Source organism: Scyliorhinus torazame, chromosome 1 (genome assembly GCF_047496885.1).
Source record: "Scyliorhinus torazame isolate Kashiwa2021f chromosome 1, sScyTor2.1, whole genome shotgun sequence".
Lineage (NCBI taxonomy): Eukaryota > Metazoa > Chordata > Chondrichthyes > Carcharhiniformes > Scyliorhinidae > Scyliorhinus > Scyliorhinus torazame.
Window position 1 is genome coordinate 384,801,620 of NC_092707.1, and position 19,125 is coordinate 384,820,744.

General features: G+C 46.6%; 1 protein-coding gene across 16 annotated transcripts in view; it reads right to left on the reverse strand.

The window, feature by feature from the left end:
* cep170aa (centrosomal protein 170Aa) overlaps window positions 1-19,125 on the reverse strand; it is a 257,407-nt gene that overhangs the window by 50,538 nt on the left and 187,744 nt on the right. For 12 of the 16 annotated variants that reach the window (XM_072512604.1, XM_072512607.1, XM_072512560.1 and 9 more), the window contains 3 exons: window positions 14,750-14,939; window positions 12,844-13,005; window positions 2,951-3,039 (listed from right to left, as the gene is read on the reverse strand). In XM_072512604.1, the coding sequence (XP_072368705.1) occupies window positions 2,951-3,039; window positions 12,844-13,005; window positions 14,750-14,939 (441 nt within the window). The remainder of the gene's footprint in view (window positions 1-2,950; window positions 3,040-12,843; window positions 13,006-14,749; window positions 14,940-19,125) is intronic. The other 4 variants (XM_072512598.1, XM_072512615.1, XM_072512570.1 and 1 more) reach the window with 1 other exon arrangement.

Below are 19,125 nucleotides of genomic sequence, written 5' to 3' on the forward strand. Positions count from 1 at the left end.
TTGTCAAGAAACCCACCAACTGGGCATCTTGAGTGGGAGGGTGAGTCCTCCTACCCCAAAACCCAAGAGCATCCTTCCCCGCCCCATTCTACCAGTCCATACCAAAACTAGGACCAGCACCATACTCACCCAGACGAGAGAAGAAATAAGAGTGCCCCAGGGAAGGGACATCCAAACCAGTTTGCAGAAACCACTGCCATACCAAGGGTACCCAGGGTCACATTGAAGCCCCACTCTCAACCACAGATACTGATTCCCCCTCAGTCTGGTCTAATAACCGACAGCTCCAATAGTACAGAAAATGAATAAACAGAGAGCCATACAAGGAGAAAAGACTAACTCGACCCGAAGGAAGAGTCAGACAGAACTCAGTCCTCCCCAGGATAACAAATAGTCTGTCTGGGCTGACGAAGGACAGAAGTGCGGATTCTTTAATTCAAATCAAAAGGAAAAAAAAGATTTTAAAAAGCGGTATGGGATTACCTCTAACTGGGGGAGCTATATTCAATCACAGCGAGGATTAACTAATCTTACCAACTCCAATCTCCCACCCGGCTCACTCATCTTCCCACTAAATGAGACAGGAGGATGAAGGCAGAAAACACCCTCCTCCAGTTTCCAAGTCGAGATTACAGAAACATGCTAGCCAATCTTCAAACTCACTTGACAACTCTTCCACCGAAAATTGGACCAGACTTCGTGGTGTGCCCCTCTCTGTCCCCCTCCCCAAAACCCATCAGGATAGATGACAAGCCATGCAGCAGCAACTTGACAGAATGAACACGGGCTTCCACCAAGGAAAGTGCTCTCTCAACTATAAAAGCTCCTTCAGGCACCTTGAACATCTCCATAAAAGTATCCCGCAATTCTTAGAAGTGAGCCGTGAGTCCTGATGATCTGTACCTCAGAGCAAAGACTTTTAGCCAGAATGACATCTCTGTTCACAATCATCATTTGTGCATACAACATCACCAAGTGTGTGAAGTTGTATGCTCAATAGCAACTGCTCAATAGCAACTGTGTTACCGAAAGCAGGGCGCCACTCCAGCCGCCACGGACAAAATGAAGATTTTAGCAATTTATCTCAACTCTTTCTTGCAAGAACACCGACCAAATACTTCTTGGGATATAGCACAAGCTATGCACCCCAAGATGCTGTGACACTCACTTGAGGTTGTACATGCTTTTGGAACATGCTCTCCAGGTTGGAGGAGGACACGTTGTTGATTTCTATTACTTTAGCCATTTTGATCCATGTCCGCTTAGTTGGAGAGGCATTCCTCTTCCTACCATCCCTGTGATAGCTCACCTTGTTCCAGTCCCTTAGCTGGATCTCCAGGTATGAAAAGGGAGACCAAGGGAGCAGGTTTCCCAGATGTCCTCTCCCTTTATGTTGCAGCTTTAAAAACCAACTATTAGTGATCTCCTCCAGAAATACTTAAAATAATGAAGATCCCAGCCAGACCCAAACATGATTTTAAAGTTTTCTTTGCACTGCCGACAGCGTCAAGTAAAAGGATGCAGGATTTTCTCTAAGCCTCACTGAATTCTTTGAGGATGTAACAAGACACATTGATGAAGGTCAGGCAGTGGATGTGGTGTATATAGATTTCAGTAAGGCATTTGATAAGGTTCCCCATGGTAGGCTCATTCAGAAAGTTAGGGGGCATGGGATACAGGGAAATTTGGCTGTCTGGATACAGAATTGGCTGGCTGAAAGAAGACAGCGAGTGGTAGTGGATGGAATGTATTCTACCTGGAGGTCGGTGTCCAGTGGTGTCCCGCAAGGATCTGTTCTGGGACTTCTGCTCTTTGTGGTTTTTAATAAATGACTTGGATGAGAAAGTGGAAGGGTGGGTTAGTAAGTTTGTCGATGACACGAAGGTTGGTGGAGTTGTAGATAGTGTTGAGAGTTGTTGCAGGTTACAACAGGACATTGACAGGATGCAGAGCTGGGCTGAGAAGTGGCAGATGGAGTTCAATCTTGATAAATGTGAAGTGATTCATTTTGGAAGGTCGAATTTGAATGCTGAATACAGGGTTAAAGGCAGGATTCTTGGAAGTGTGGAGGAACAGAGGGTTCTTGGGGTCCACGTACATCGATCCCTCAAAGTTGCCACCCAGATTGATAGGGTTGTTAAGAAGGCGTATGGTGTGTTGGCTTTCATTAACAGGGGGATTGAGTTCAAGAGCCGCGAGGTTTTGCTGCAGCTTTATAAAACTCTAGTTAGACCACACTTGGAATATTGTGTCCAGCTCTGGTCGCCTCATTATAGGAAGGATGCTTTGGAGAGGGTACAGAGGACATTTACCAGGATGTTGCCTGGACTGGAGGGCAAGTCTTGGGAAGAAAGGTTGAGGAAGCTAGGGCTTTTCTCACTGGAGCAAAGAAGGCAGAGGGGTGATTTGATAGAGGCGTACAAGGTGATGAGGCATGGATAGAGTGGATAGCCAGAGACTTTTCCACAGGGTGAAAATGGCTGTCACGAGGGTACATAATTTTAGGAAGGTATAGGGGAGATGTCAGAGATAGGTTCTTTACACAGAGAGTGGTGGGTGTGTGGAATGCACTGCCAGCAGAGGTGGTGGAGTCAGAGGTATTAGGGACATTTAAGCGATTCTTAGACAGGCACAAGGACAGCAGTAAATTGAAGGGGTGTAGGTTAGGTTGATCTTAGATTAGGATAAATGGTCGGCACAACATCGTGGGCTGAAGGGCCTGTACTGTGCTGTACTGTTCTATGCTGTCTGACACCACTTGCCAAGATTCAATCTGGCCAATTTATATTCCACTCAAGGCCTAGCACGGTTTACATTGATATGAATCTAAAACCATTTTCCATCTATGGAAACTGCACAAGTGTACAATTTTGAATAGTCTGTAATTGTCTCCCTCTTCACTTTTGGCCTCCCATTAACAAAAAATGAAAATGTAAAGTTCTTTGATTACCTGATCTTCAGAGCAGTTTTCTCCATTGCGTGTCTTATTTTTTGTGACAACTGGGAAACAGAGGTCAACATCAAGCTGTCTAGAACCGCCTAAAATATAAAAAATACCAATGAGGGAATATGATGGTAAAATCAAAGAAAACTGAAATTATAAATGCAACTGGAGCCTATTACATTAGATCAAACATTACATTTTTATTCAAATAATCTCATTAGTCCTGTTGATACTCTAAGATGCAAATAGCAAAAAATAAAGAGGCTTCTGTCAAAAATGTAGACTTAGATAGATGTTCTTTCATTTTCCTACTACAATTGTTCACAACTCCTCTTTGAGGAAATAATAATCAACTGCCTGCATTTTGCAGTCAGCAGTGAAAAGAGGGTGCTCGTTGCTGACTCAAAGAAAGCTGCCCACAAAGACCTAGCAATCCTGTGGCGTGCATGTTACCTTTCATGGCATTAATTTGAATTTGGGGCACGTCAAGGGGATTTTCATGCATCCAGCAACACTGAGGGCATTAAGCACGATAAGCAGCCAATCACACTGAAGACGTTTCTGACAACAAATCAGAAATTTAAAAGCAGATTATCCAGGGTCCCTGGTTCGATTCCCGACTTCGGTCACTGTGGAGTCTGCACGTTCTCCGTGTCTCCGTGCGTTTCCTCCGGGTGCTCCGGTTTCCTCCCACAAGTCCCGAAAGACATGCTTGTTAGGTGAAGAGTACATTCTGAATTCTCCCTCAGTGTACCCGGACAGGCACTGGAGTGTGGCGACTAGGGGATTTTCACAGGAACTTCATTGCAGTGTTAATGTAAGCCTACTTGTGACACTAATAAAGATTATTATCCTTCACATTTTAATCACTCCATATTTACAATCTATATCAATGACTTGGACAAGGAGACCAATGCATGGTACCTATATTTGCTGATGATACCAAGATAGGTAGGAAAGTAGTTGTCAAGAGGAGATAAAGAGTCTACAAAGGAATATAGATAGGTTAAAAAAGTGGCAACAATTTAGCAGATGGAGTGTAATGTGGGAATTGTAAACTTGTCCATTTTGGCAAGAAGAATCGAAAAACAGTGTATAATTTAAATGGAGAGAGAATTCATAACTTAGTGGCACAGAGCAATCAGAGTGTCCTGGTACATGAATCACAAAAGGTTTTAAAAAATATATATATTTTTTATTCTCCTCCTTTTTCACATTTTCTCCCAAATTTACACCCACCAACAATAAACAATAATCAGGAACAAATATATCAATCCCTATATCAATAACAACGATCCCATCCTCCCACCAAACCTCAAACATTAGCCCGCATGTTCACACAAACAAATGACAAAAAGGAATCAGGGGTCACCCATAGTCACCATTAACACACACAGATCCCAACCCTCCCACCCACCCCCCAACTAATGTTCGATGTTATCCAGTTCTTGAAAATGCATAATGAATAATGCCCATGAATTGTAGAACCCCTCCATCCTTCCCCACAGTTCAAACTTAACCTTCTCAAGAGTCAAGAATTCCAACAGGTCCCCCCGCCACGCCAGGGCACAGGGTGGAGAGGTTGCTCTCAAACCTATCAAGATCCGACTTCGGGCGATCAACGAGGCGAAGGCTACATCTGCCTCCGTGTCCATTTCCAACCCTGACACCCCGAACATGGCCTCCCGGGGGCCCAGGTACAGTTTCACGTGCACCTCTTTAGAGATTACCCTAAAAATCTCCTTCCAGTAATCCTCTAGCTTTGGACAGGACCAAAACATATGAACGTGATTAGCGCCCCCCCCCCCCTTCAACGTTCACACACATCTTCTACTCCTTCAAAGAATCGGCTCATCCTCGCCCTCGTGAGGTGTGCTCTGTATACCACCTTCAGCTGTATCAGCCCCAACCTCGCGCACTAGGTGGAGGAGTTCACTCTCCGAAGCACCTTACACCAGAACACCTTCTCCATATCCTCTCCCAAATCTTCCTCCCACTTTGCTTTGATCCCTTCCAGTGGTGCCTTCTCCTCTTCCAAAATAGCTTCGTACACCACCGACACTACCCCCTTCTCCAGTCCCCCTGTCGTCAGCAACACCTCCAGCAATGCTTCCAGCTCCTTCAATCCTGCAAATCGACTATAAAGAAACAAATCTTTTAGCATCTTAATCCCCTTCTCCTCCCATTTCCGAAAATTTCCATCCCACTTCCCTGGCTCAAATCTGTGGTTCCCCTGAATCGGCATTTCCCTTGACCATGCCCCCAACCCGAAATGTTGGTGAAACTGCCTTCAAATTCTGAATGAAGCTGTTATTACCGGACTCACTGAGTATTTCCCCAGGGCCATCGGGAGCGGCGCTGTTTCTAGTGCTTTCAATCCCGACCCCCTGCACAACCTCTCCTCCATTCTGACCCACTGGGAATCAACCCCTCTGACCCAGCTCCGCACCTTCTCCACATTCGCCGCCCAGTAGTAATACAGCAGGTTCGGAAGACCCAAACCCCCTGCGCCTGCCTTCCCCTCTGTAGCAGCACCTTTCTAACTCTGGCCACCTTCCCTCCCCATATGAACAAAGTAATCCTTCCCCTCAATCTCTCTGAAAAAAGCCTGTGGCAGGAAAATCGGCAGGTATTGAAAAATAAACAGAAATCGTGGCAACACGTTCATTTTAACCGCCTGTAACAGAGGGAGACCATCCCACCTTGCCAGATCAGCTTTCACTCTCCCACCAAACTAGAAAGGTACCTGCGGAGCCCCCCCCCCGCCGAGCAACCTGCACCCCCAGGTACCTAAAGTGAGTCCCTGCCCTACAGAATGGCAGCACCCCCACCCTGCCCGAGACACCACAAAATACTCACTCTTGTTTAGATTTAGTTTGTACCCCGAGAAAGACCCAAACACTCGAAGCAGCTCCAATATTCCCCCTATCGACACACTCGGTTCCGATAACAGCAAGTCATCGGTATATAAGGACACCCTATGCTCTGTCTCCCCCCCCCCGCACTATCCCTTTCCATACCCCCAAACTTCTTAATGTGATGGCCAACGGCTCAATTATGAGTGCAAAACAGCAGGGGGGACATCCCTGCCTAGTCCCACAGTGGAGAGAAAGTATCTCGAGCTGATGTTGTTTGTGAGGACACTCGCCCTCGGCTCCTCATATAGTAGCTTTACCCAGTTCACAAACCTTGGTCCAATCCCAAACCACTCCACAACTGCCATCAAGTACCCCCATTCTCCCCGGTCAAATGCCTTCTCAGCGTCCAATGCCACAACCACCTCTGTTTCCTTCCCCTCCGCCGGTGCCATAACGACGTTCAATACTCTTCTAACGTTTGAAAAGAGCTGCCTCCCTCTCACGAACCCCGTCTGATCTTCACCCATTACCTTCGGGAGGCACTCCTCCAGCCTACCCGCCAGTACCTTCGCCAATACTTTTGCGTCCACATTCAAAAGTGATATGGACCTATACGACCCACACTCCGTCGGGTCCTTATCTTTTTTTGGCAACAGGGAAATCGATACCTGCCCCAAAGTTTGTGGCAACACCCCCTTCCCCATTGCCTCTTCAAACATCCCCACCATCAGGGGTGCCAGCTTATCCTTGAATTGTTTATAATATTCCACCAGAAACCCATCCGGCCCTGCCACCTCCCCTGACTGCATCCTCCCAATCACATCTTTTATCTCCTGCTTCACTATCGCTCCTAATGTAGCCCTGTCCCCCTCCCCTAGCCTCGGGTACTCCAACCCATTGAAATTCCTGCATCTCCCAGTCTCCCCCAGGTGGCTCTGACCTGTACAACCTCTCAAAATTAATCAAAGACCTTGTTAATCAGATCCGGAGCCACCACCAACTTCCCTGCCCTGTCCCTCACCTGAACAATTTCCCTTACCCCTGCCTCCCTCCGGAGCTGGCCTGCTAACATACCTGCCCCACCTTATCTCCATGTTCATAAACTGCACCCCTTGCTCGTCTCAGTTGGTGCACCGCCTTCCTGGTAGATAGTCGGTCAAAGCTCACCTGTAGTTCCTTCCTCTTTTCCAAATTCGCTGGGTCCCCATCTTCTGCATAACTCCTATCTACCTCCAACATCTCATCTATTACCCTCTGCCAATCCAACCTCTCCTCTTTGTCCACCCTGGCCTTTAACGAGATCACCTCACCCCTCACCACCGCCTTTAGAGCTTCCCAGACAACTGCCTTCGACACCTCATCCGTACAGTTGAATCCTACATATTCCTCAATTACCTTTTCAATTTTGTCACAGAACCCTTGGTCCCCAAAAGTCCCACATCTAATTTCCACCCCAGCTTCTGCGCTACCCCCTTCTCCAGTACCATATCCACCCAATGCAGAGCATTATCTGACACTGCAACTGCGAGTATTCCGACCCCTTAACCACAGCCAACAAAGCCTTCCCCATCACGAGAAAGTCGATCTGCGAGTATACCTTATGGACTGCTGAGAAAAAAAGAGTACTCCCGTTCCCTCGGGTGCAGAAACCTCCAAGGGTCCGCCCCTCCCATTTCCACCATTAGCCCAGCCAACGCCTTCGCCCCCCCTGATGGGACCAGCGAGCGCGGCAGTGACCTATCCAACCTTGGCTCCTGCACCAAGTTCCAGTCCCCCCCCACTATCAGTTTGTGTGTGTCCAAGTCGGGAATGGCACCAAACACCTTCTTTGCGAATCCCACATCGTCCCAATTGGGACCCGTTTACATTAAAACAGCCCCACTAACCTCCCCTCCAGCGCCTGTCACAATCACATATCTACCCCCCTGATCTGCCACCACATTCTCCATCTGGAAACATACTCTTTTGCTGACCATTACCCCTACCCCTTGAGCCCTTCCGTCAAATCCAGAGTGAAACACCTGACTAACCGAGCCCTTTTTAAGTCTCACCCTCAATTGAGTCTCCTGCAGCATTGCTACATCGGCGTTCAAACTTTTAAGATGCGCAAGCACCCTTGACCGGACCTCCTAACCCCCTGACGTTCCATGTGACTATCCTAACTGGGGGTCTCTCACCCCCTCCACCTTTCTTATCCACCACCATCATACCACCGGGCCCTGCCCCAATAGCTTGACCCGCCCCTATCCATTATTAACATTGAACCCCTCCTGCCCCCCCCCCCCCGCTCGCCTCATAGGCCCATCAAAACCTGCTCACTGGCTCCAATGTCCGCAGCCCTCCTCTCACCTCACCTCCGTTCACTAGCCGACTTTAGTTAGCTAGTGCGGGTAGCTCCTCCAGCCAAGGTATACTGTCCCCTCCCACCCAGTCCCAGAGAAAAAACAAAAACAACAATCCAACCCAGACAATTCAATAAAATAAGATATAACCGTCGTAACACAGAATGCCAATCAACCCAACCAATAACTTGAACTCTGTAACAATGTGAAGTGAAGTGAATTACAATACACGTAAATAAAAAGAAAGTTATAGCATTTATACATTTTCCAGCACCCCAATCACAGTCCACAGTCTCTCTTCCAGCTCCGCTCCTCACGTCTGTCTCAAGCCTTCTGCCCTCACGAACGCCTCAGCCGCCTCCGTGGTCTCGAAATAAAAGTCTTTGGCATTATACGTCACCCTCAGCTTCGACGGGTATACCATACCAAATCGCACCCCCTTGTTGTACAGTGCTGCCTTCACTCGCCCGAATGCCGCTCGTCTTTTTGCCAACTCCACCGTCAAGTCCTTGTAGATCCGATCTCGAGCACCATCCCACTGCACCTCACGCTTCTGCTTCGCCAAGCTTAACATCTTCTCCTTCATGCAGTACTTATGGAAGCAGATAATTACTGCTCTTGGCGGCTCATTCACTTTGGAGTTCGGCCTTAATGACCGATGAGCTCGGTTCAGTTCGTACCTGGAGGGGTTCTCACCCTCCCCCATCACCACTCCGCCAACCTCTTAGCGAAGTACTCTGTTGGCCTTGGGCCCTCTGTCCACAATTGTCAGATTGTGCCACCTCGAGCGGTTCTCGAAGTCCTCGAGCTTTGCTTGGAGTCCTCTGTTGACCTCCACCACCCTCCGCAGCTCGTCCCCCATCGAGGTGAACTAGTCGGTGTTGCGACACGGCCTCCTCCACTTCCTTCATCTTCTCGCCCTGCTCTCTCACCTCGGCCGATGTCTTTGCCACAGCTACCCTCACCGGGCGATTGACTCCTCCACCAATGACTTCAATGTGACCGCCATCTCCTTCCTCAAAGCCTCCATGTGCCTTGCACACTGCTTTTCCAGCTCCACAGCCATCATCTCGGTCATCTTCTCCACCGTAAGCAGTGCAGCCCCACGTGGTCCGGCATCCGCTATCTTGTCAGCGCCTTTGCTGGTCCTCTCATTCAACGGCGAACCCGGATTTCCTCCCTTCTTCGACGCTGCTTTTCGCATCCTTTAACGACTTATTATTTTTCCTTTTTTCCTTCAAAAAAAAAAAAAAACTATTCCAAAATTTCTTTCAAACTTCTTTCTCTTCTTTTTTGTATTCCTCAAGAATTCCCCTGGCACTGGACTTCAGTCTTCTTGCAACATTCTAGCCGGGAGCCACCCGATGTGGGACATCTCACCTACAACGCGCCCTTGCTTCGGGCCTGCCGCCTCGTCCACCGTTTAGCTCCGACCACCGAGCGCGCTGGGCCCGATGCCTCAGTTCCAGCCGACTGACACCCGCGCGGGGTTCCTCGCCGGTTTCAAACCGGCCTAGCTTGATGCCCGGAATGGCCCCAAAGGCCGACGACAATCGCGGGGGAGAGCGAGGAATCGGATATAGTGGCCACCGGCCGACATGCTCGCAAATGCCACCGGAAGTCTTGAATCACAAAAGGTTATGGGCAGCACGGTAGCACAATGGTTAGCACTGTTGCTTCACAGCGCCAGGGTCCCAGGTTAGATTCTGGCTTGGGTCACTGTGTGTGGAGTCAGCACGTTCTCTCCGTGTCTGCGTGGGTTTCCTCCGGGTGCTCCAGTTTTCTCCCACAAGTCCTGAAAGACGTGCTTGTTAGGAACTTTGGACATTCTGAATTCTCCCTCCGAGTACCCGAGCAGGTGCCAGAATGTGGCGACTCGGGGCTTTTCACAGTATCTTCATTGCAGTGTTAATGTAAGCCTACTTGTGACCCTAATAAAGATTATAATATGCAGGTACAGCAAGTGATTAGGAAGGAAAATGGAATGTTGGCCTTTATTACAAAGGGAATGGAATATAAAACTAAAGTAAGGACATTTTACTGAAGCAAAATATGGTCTGAGTGAGACCATATCTGAAGTGCTGTGTCCAGTTTTGGTCTCCATTATATCAAAAACGGATATAATGGAGTTGGAAGTAGCTCAGATTACTCGACTAATTTCCGGGATATCTTTTGAAGAAAGATTGGAAAGGCTGGGCCTGTATCCATTGGAGTTTAAAAGAATGTGAGGTGATCTTATTGAAGCATGTAAAAGATCCTGAGGTGATCGAATATGGTAGATACAGAAGGATCTTTTCTCTTGTTGGGGAAATTAGAACTAGAGGACACAACTTAAGAATAAGAGGTCTCCTTTTTAAAACAGTGATTAGAATTTTTTTCTCTGTCACTGAATTTATTCAATGCATAGTTAAAATAGATTTTTGATAGGCAACGGAATCAATGTTTATGGGAGCAGACCGGAAGGTGGATTGAGACCACAATAAGATGAGCCATGATCTTATTGAATGGCAGCGCAGGTTCAAAGGGCGAATGGCTCACAAGTCCTTTGTCCTGATGCTCCTATGTTTTTAATATAATTTTACAGAAAACAAAATAAAGGCTGAGACTTGCATATTCAATCATGGTAGAATCTGATATATCAACTAACTTTTAAAAATATTTTAAAATACATGGAATTTATCAATGGGTTTTTACAGTGAGACAAAGTGTTAAAATGAAAACTGATCAGTTTAATAACTGCAATCTGCAGAGAGTTCACCCTATGCAGAAGTGCAAGAGCACTGACAGCAACTTAAAAATTTCAAAGTTTGTTAACTGTGCAGGGGAGGTACCCACTCATTGACGGGAGGGGCAATTGGAGGCACCCCAACTGGGGACGGATAGACGGGGTTGATGTATTGGGCAATTGGAGGCACCCCTACTGGGGGGGGAGGAGGAGAGCGGGGGTTGATGTAATGGGCAATTGGAGGCACCCCAACAGAGGAGGGGTAGAGGGGGTTAATGTAATGGGCAATTGGAGGCATCCCTACTGGGGAAGGCTAGAGGGGCTCGATGTAATGGGTAATTGGAGGCACCCCTACTGGAGAGGGGTAGAGGGGGTTGATGTAAGGGGCAATTGGAGGCACCCCTACTGGGGAGGGGTAGAGGGGCTCAATGTAATGGGCAATTGGAGGGACCCCTACTGGGGAGGGGTAGAGGGGCTCGATATAATGGGCAATTGGAGGCACACCTACTGGGGAGGGGTAGAGGGGGTTGATGTAATGGGCAATTGGTGGCACCCCTACTGGGGAGGGTAGAGGGGCTCGATGTAATGGGGAATTGGAGGCACCACTACTGGGGAGGGGTTGATGTAATGGGCAATTGGAAAAAAAAAACTGTGCAGTGGAGGCATTGGTGTAGTGGTATTGTCATTGCACTAGAAATCCCCAGACCCAGGGCAAGATCTGGGGACCTATGTTCAAATCCCACTGTAGCCGATGGTGAAATTTCAATTCAATAAAAATCTGAAATTAAAAGTCTAATAACCTTGAAACCATTATTGATCGTCATAAAAACTCATCTGGTTCAGTAATGTCGTTCAGGGAAGGAATTCTGCCGTCCTTACCTGGTCTGGCCTACAGACCCACTGCAATGTGGTTGACTTTCAAATGCCCTCTGAAATGGAGAGCAGTTAGGAACGGGATTTTGCAGTGAGACTAAGTGTTAAAACGAAAACTTTCATCAGTTCAATATGCCACCGACTCTCAAATCCCGTAAAAAAGAATTGTTAATAAGGTGCAAACTCCAGAAGTTGTGGTAGAATTCACTGTTATTGCACCTCAAAGACTAACAGTTTTTCTGTCATTACTACACAAAATCTATGTTATTGATCCACAAAACATCAATTTGCAATTACACAATGCACAAAAGGAACTTCAGCCAAAAATGAATGCCAGGTCAGAGGAGAAATACCAGATGGGATGACCACTAGCTTGAACAAAATGGTAGGTTTTAGATTTTAAGTGGAGCTTGAAGAATGAGAGGGGGAGGACTTTTTGAAAGAAATTCTAGAATGTGATGTTGAAGCACCTGAAGCCTCCACTGCCAGTAATGTGAAAAGAGCCAGAGAAATGGTGAGTTTAGGAGTTCTAAAGAGGGGAGATTATGAAAAGATATTTGGAGAGATCAATACAGTTTGGCATGAACAGAGGTTGTAGGTGGGGGATAAGGTTTGGGCAATAAAAGCTTTGGGTGATCTTAGGTTTACAGTGGGTGGAGATTCAACTAGAACAGATTAGTGGCTGACTTTGGAGGCGACAAAGTTATGTACAACGGTTTCACCCCTAACTGGGCTGAGAAGGGGCATAGGCAAGTGATGGTGTGAGGCAGAAGTAGGCAGGTTTTGAGAATGACAGCACATGGAGCTCAACAATCCCCCCCTCACCACCCAACACGCCCAAGAAGCATTAAAGAAATCTAGAACTCTCCTTGCCAAATGTCTGTGAATTCTGCGTCAATTGAAATCTTCAAGACTGGATGAGATCAGCACATTTTTAGGTAAGGTTATCCTGGACATTGAGAAAAGGTGGGTAAAAGGAGTTAAGATACAGTCCAGCTGTCAATTAACAGAATGCCACTACATTCTCAAGCAGCTGAACGGCCTACTCCTGTTTCTCTCTCTCTGATGTAAAGACTATGTTCTAATTGTTGCAATTCTTACTTCATCCCGACTCCATGTCTTCTTCTTTGTAGCCTGATCAGCAACTTCCAAAATCCGAGCTCTGGAATCACTTGGTCTGCCATTTCCAGCCAGTGGTTTGATACATGGCACTGGAGGAATTTTTCTAAAGTTCAAACTTTCGTCAAAAACTCGATCAACCAACTGATCAGGAAAGAAAAAAGTTATTTAAGGGGAAAAGGTTAAAATTATTCTTTTAGTTTAGTTTAACAACACTACGCACATTTATAGTGGGCTTATATTTTGCACCAGAAAAGTCTGAAGGATTCCATCCCCATTCCCACCGCCACTCCTGGAATCAGCGACCCTGTATTCAGCCAGCAACAATGCCCAACTCTAAATGAAGGAGATTCAACACTCCTACTGTTTTACAAGTCCAAACTCTGGAACGTTGAAACAATAATTACACCAATTTCTACTTGTATCAAGTGGACAGCAGCGCCAATTTTCTGGCCCTTCAAACTTTTCCATTAAACTTAGCAGTGAAACCTGGACCGAGTTCATTTAAGGACCACTGCTAGTGACATTCGGAATTTTGTGCGTCAGAAATTGAATAAAATTACATTTTCATATTCAAATAGGTGATCAAACTGAAATGGGCATAAATTTAACAAATCCATTCATGGAAAGGGTGAATTGACACTAAGTTATGGAAATATTATATTTTGGTTAGTTCACCTAAGCACAAGTTTCACTAGTTTAAATAGTAAAATGCAAAATATAGCAAACAAACTGAAGGATAATTAATTTTTGTTATATGTGGCGTTACACAATCGCAGTGCTATTGGACAGGTTTCCATGGAATAAACACGTGCATTAAACAGATAATATTTAAAGGTAGTTCTCTTTTTCTCCAAATTCCTTGTGGAAACAACAAAATGTTTTAAAGCGTACGTCAATTAATTTGTCCAGTTTATAATCATATTATTTAGAAGAATTAGTAACCTGTCTTGACAGTAGCTGATATGAACACACGGTGTAAATAAATTTAGCATTTTTGAGGAATTAAACATCCAAGATTACATCTATTGCTCAGATCAAGTGACTGTAAGTACAAATACATACAAAAGCATTGCTTTTGTATTTGATTCTGGAATTGAATTTGCAGAAATCCAATTGCAACCCACAGAAGGTAGTACTTTGTTGCAAAGCATGATTTACAACCAATAATAGCTCAGACCTGAAGGTGACAATTTTCATGGTTGTGTTTAAAAATTGTATTTTCAAAAGTGGTTATGTGTAAGATTACAATTTTAGCCTTATTCTTCCACATAACCATTAAAAAACCCTTCATTTAGCATTAAACATATAGCCTAAGACCACATCGGGTTTGGAAACGTGTAGTAGATTTAAAGAATGTAAAGTAAATTTCAATTAGAAATATTACATTTCAGCTCTTCTATAAAATAAAATGGCTGCTGTATTACTGAATTATGTAGATTATATAAATCCAATTTAAAATACAGTATATTTTAGTTATATTTAAAACAATTACACAAATATTTAATGAAACAATCACCAAGATTTCAACAACTTGATGAGATTCTGTAAGGAGACAACACTCTTACAAATGGAAAGATGAATAGCTAAGTTAATTAGTGAGGGATAAGACAAACAAATGTATCTAATGTTCAAATGTTAATGCAAAATACGATAAACACTTCAATTTTGCCATCAAATTTCTAACTTTTCACTTGAGCAACTACTGAGGTTTAGTTTTAAAAATTTCATGTTGAACAGCAATTACAATAATTAATGCAAGCGGACATTCAATAAATGTCCAACAAATGACTGAACCAAATAACCAAGAAAAGCGAAGGAAAATAAAATGTGTTTATAGTACTCAGGATGGAAAGCTAGAACAAAAAGGAAATAAAAAAGCAAGAACCTTAGGCATTCCTCCATGAAGCTCTCCTACCTCTTCCCTTGTGTCAATGGTTGAACCAGGAGTGGTGGCAGCAGTGCTTACTGTGGTACTAGGGGCAGTGCCTGATGAACTCACAGAATCTATCTCACCTGCCACGTCATGGATTTCACGTGCAAGGATGGCCAGATCCTTGGCCAAATCTTGACTGATCCTGATCATGAGAAAAGAAATGCACACCAAATCCTGAAAAATTACCCATTGCAAAGATTACCAGCATTAAAAAACTATGATGTTAAAAATCATAAATCAGTTTAATCTTCAGACGTGCTGTACTCAACTGAAATAGGACAGCCCTTTATTGCTTTTACAGTGAATGTCTCTTTTATGTAATGCAAACATTACATTAAATACTGTAAGTAGATTCCTCCCAAGGTCGTTGAAAGAAATTTAAGCTCCAATTACATTAGGAAGGGTGGGTCAGTAAGTTTGCTGATGACACCAAGATTGGTGGAGTAGTGGATGAGGTGGAGGGCTGTTGCAGGCTGCAAAGAGACATTGAAAGGATGCAGAGCTGGGCCGAAAAATGGCAGATGGAGTTTAACCCTGATAAGTGCGAGGTGATTCATTTTGGAAGGACAAATTTGAATGCGGATTACAGCATCAACAGCAGGGTTCTGAGGAATGTGGAGGAACAGAGAGATCTTGGGGTTCATGTCCACAGATCTCTGAAGGTTGCCACTCAAGTGGATAGAGCTGTGAAGAAGGCCTATAGTGTGTTAGCATTTATTAACAGGGGGCTTGAGTTTAAGAGCCGTGGGGTTATGCTGTAACTGTACAGGACCCTGGTGAGGCCACATTTGGAGTATTGTGTGCAGTTCTGATCACCTCATTATCGGAAGGATTTGGAAGCATTGGCAAGGGTGCAAAGGAGATTTACCAGGATGCTGCCTAGATTGGAGGGTAGGTCTTATGAGGAAAGGTTGAGGGAGCTAGGGCTTTTCTCATTGGAGCGAAGGAGGATGAGAGGCGACTTAATAGAGTTTTATAAGATGATGAGGGGGCTAGATAGAGTGGACGTTCAGAGACTATTTCCTCGGGTGGATGTAGCTGTTACAAGGGGGCATATCTATAAGGTTCGGAGTGGGAGATATAGGAGGGATGTCCGAGGTATGTTCTTTACTCAGAGAGTGGTTAGGGTGTGGAATGGACTGCCTGCTGTGATAGTGGAGTCGGACACTTTAGGAACTTTCAAGCGGTTATTGGATAGGCACATGGAGCACACCAGAATGACAGGGAGTGGGATAGCTTGATCTTGGTTTCGGACAAAGCTTCGCACAATATCGAGGGCCGAAGGGCCTCTTCTGTGCTGTTCTGTTCTATGAATGTTGTCTTTTAGGAAAATTTTCATCTGATCAGAAAATGATTCCTTCCCACTATGCTGAACATCAAAATAAACAAAGAAACTAATTTTGTAAAACAGATCTCCGAGCGGTGTCAAATCGTGAAAGCCAACAAGAAATAGGTGGGGATGGAGCTTATTATTGAAGCTGAACATCTTTCAAAGAATGGGAAAGTTTGAAACAAAACAGGAAAACCTCAGTTTTTCTGTTAAATGCTACTTGTTAGCACAATGTTGGACATCATTCCTGCTGTATGTCCCTACACCAAGTCAGTGGCGAAATGCAAAACATTGGTATAAACTTTCAAAACAAGGATATTCCTGAATACCAATAACAAATTGTTGTAACTTCAGTTTCCCTAATCTGGCACATTCAACGACAAGTCCAGGATGTTGTTGTGCCAGATTACGCAATTCAGATCAGCAAGTTATTCCCTTTGCACATTCCTTGTGGGTCAAAACACTGATCGGTACAGCAAGTGTTCCTGAGCTAGTAATAGGTGACTGGAAAGACAAACCTCGTCTCCTCCCAAATTATGTGTCTCTCTTTTGTTCTATGAATGGAAGAACAGGGACCTCTGTTGCCAGAATAGAGATATATCATCTCAGGGCATAGCTATCAGATTCTGTGAAAGCCTGTAAGAGCCTCAGATCGCAGAATGTTGGATGCAGAATGTCCACTTCTGGGTAGACCTTGTCTTAACAGTCTAATCGATGGGCCAAATGGCATCTTCATTGCTGCAGTTGTATTTCTCTCCTAATGGGAGTACTGCAACCTAATTTTACACCCTTGAAAAGTTATGGCCTTCAAATTCAGACTGCATCAGTCCAGACAAATGAGACACTCGTTGGTCTACATCATTGGGTATAGCTTGATGTTTGGTTCCTGAAGTAGTTTCTTTACTCGGGTTCCTCAGGTACACTTACTACCCTGAGGGGGAGATGGTCATCAAAGCTATTCTGGAGTCAAAAGATAGTTTTCGCATGACGTCAGCCCACAAAATCTGGAGACTGTCAATTTTTCAGCAAAGGGGAACCAGTGAGGAATGTGGGCGTCGGTGCTGGAGGGAGGTGAGACTCGGGGATGGGGGAATTGGGCTAAGGCCGCAACAGGAGCTGCGCCACAGGGGGCGGGGCTGGCTCAGGAAAGCGCGGGCCTTTTCCCGCGTTAGGGAGGGGGATGGAGGAGCGCAAGGAGGAGGAGGGATTTCCACACGGGGGGGGGGGGGGGGGGGGGGTGATGGTCAACGGGAAGGCGGGGGAAGCCGGGGTCAGCAGACTTACGGAAGTATTATGGGGGGAGCAAAAGAGCTAGATTTGGATATGGGGGGGGGGGGGGGGGGGGGGGAAACAGGGACAATAGGGTTGCTGCTGCATTGGCCGAGGGGGAACTGAAAATGGAAGAGGTGGTCGGGGTGGGGGTGCCCTGTCTGGGGGACTGGAGGGTGCGGGAGACGCGGGCACGGGACTGGCCTAAGATAGGAGATGGCTAGTCGGCAGGGGGTGGGGGGGGTGGGTAGCCCCCCAATCCGGCTGATCACGTGGATTGTGAGAGGCCTAAATGAGCCGGTTAAGAGGGCCTGAGTGTTCGCGCACTTAAAGGGACTGAAGGCAGACGTGGTCATGCTTCAGGAGACACATCTGAAGGTGGCAGATCAGGTCAGGTTAAGGAAGGGATGGGGAGGACAGGTGTTCCATTCGGGGCTGGATGCGAAGAATAGAGGGGTGGCAATACTGGTGGGGAAGCGGGTGTCGTTTGAGGCCAAGAACATAGTAGCGGACAATGGAGGCCGATACGTGATGGTGAGCGGTAGGTTGCAGGGGACGGGGGTTCTGGGCAGGGCATTGATCCCGAAAGTGGAGGGAACGGAGTATTCGGCCTTAGCCATTTCAGACCACGCCCCGCACCGGGTGGAACTAGAGCTGGGGGAGGAGAGGGACCAACGCCCGCTGTGGTGGTTGGATGTGGGACTGCTGGCAGAGGAGGAAGTGTTCGGGGGTGCATCGAAAGGTATCTGGAGGCCAACGACAATGGGGTGGTGCAGGTGGGAGGCGCTGAAGGCGGTGGTCAGGGGAGAGTTAATCTCCATCAGGGCTCATAGGGAGAAGAGAGAGGGCAGGGAAAGGGAGAGGTTAGTGGGGGAGATTTTAAGCATGGACAGGAGATATGCAGAGGCTCCTGATGAGGGATTACTCAGGGAGAGGCAAAGTCTCCAGATGGAGTTCGACCCGTTGGCCACAGGGAAGGCAGAGGCACAGTGGAGGAAGGCACAGGGGGCGATGTATGAGTATGGGGAGAAGGCGCGCCGGATGCTGGCACATCAGCTCCATAAGAGGATGGCAGCGAGGGAAATAGGTGGAGTCAAGGATGGAAGGGGAACTACGGTGCGGATTGCGGTGTAAGTGAATGAGGCATTCAAGGCCTTCTACGAGGAGCTGTATAGGTCCCAGCCCATAGGGGGAAAAGAGGGGATGCGACGGTTCTTGGACCAGCTGAGGTTCCCGAGGTGGAGGAGCAGGAGGTGGCTGGTTTGGGGGCACCAATTGGGGTGGAGGAGCTGGTTAAAGGACTGGGGAGCATGCAGGCAGGGAAGGCCCCGGGACCGGATGGGTTCCCGGTGGAGTTTTATAGGAAGTATGTAGACCTGTTAGCCCCGTTGCTGGTAAGGACTTTTAATGAGGCAATGTCGGAGGCGAGATCTCTTTGATCCTGAAGCGGGATAAGGACCCACTGCAATGTGGGTCGTATAGGCCGATCACGCTCCTCAACGTAGATGCTAAGTTGCTGGCAAAAGTGTTGGCTACGAGGATTGAGGACTGTGTCCCGGGGGTGATTCACGAGGACCAGACGGGATTTGTAAAGGGCAGGCAGCTAAATCCCAATGTGCGGAGGCTCCTAAATGTGATTATGATGCCATCGGTGGAGGGAGAGGCGGAGACAGTGGCAGCTATGGACGCGGAGAAGGCCTTTGACCGAGTAGAGTGGGAGTATCTCTGG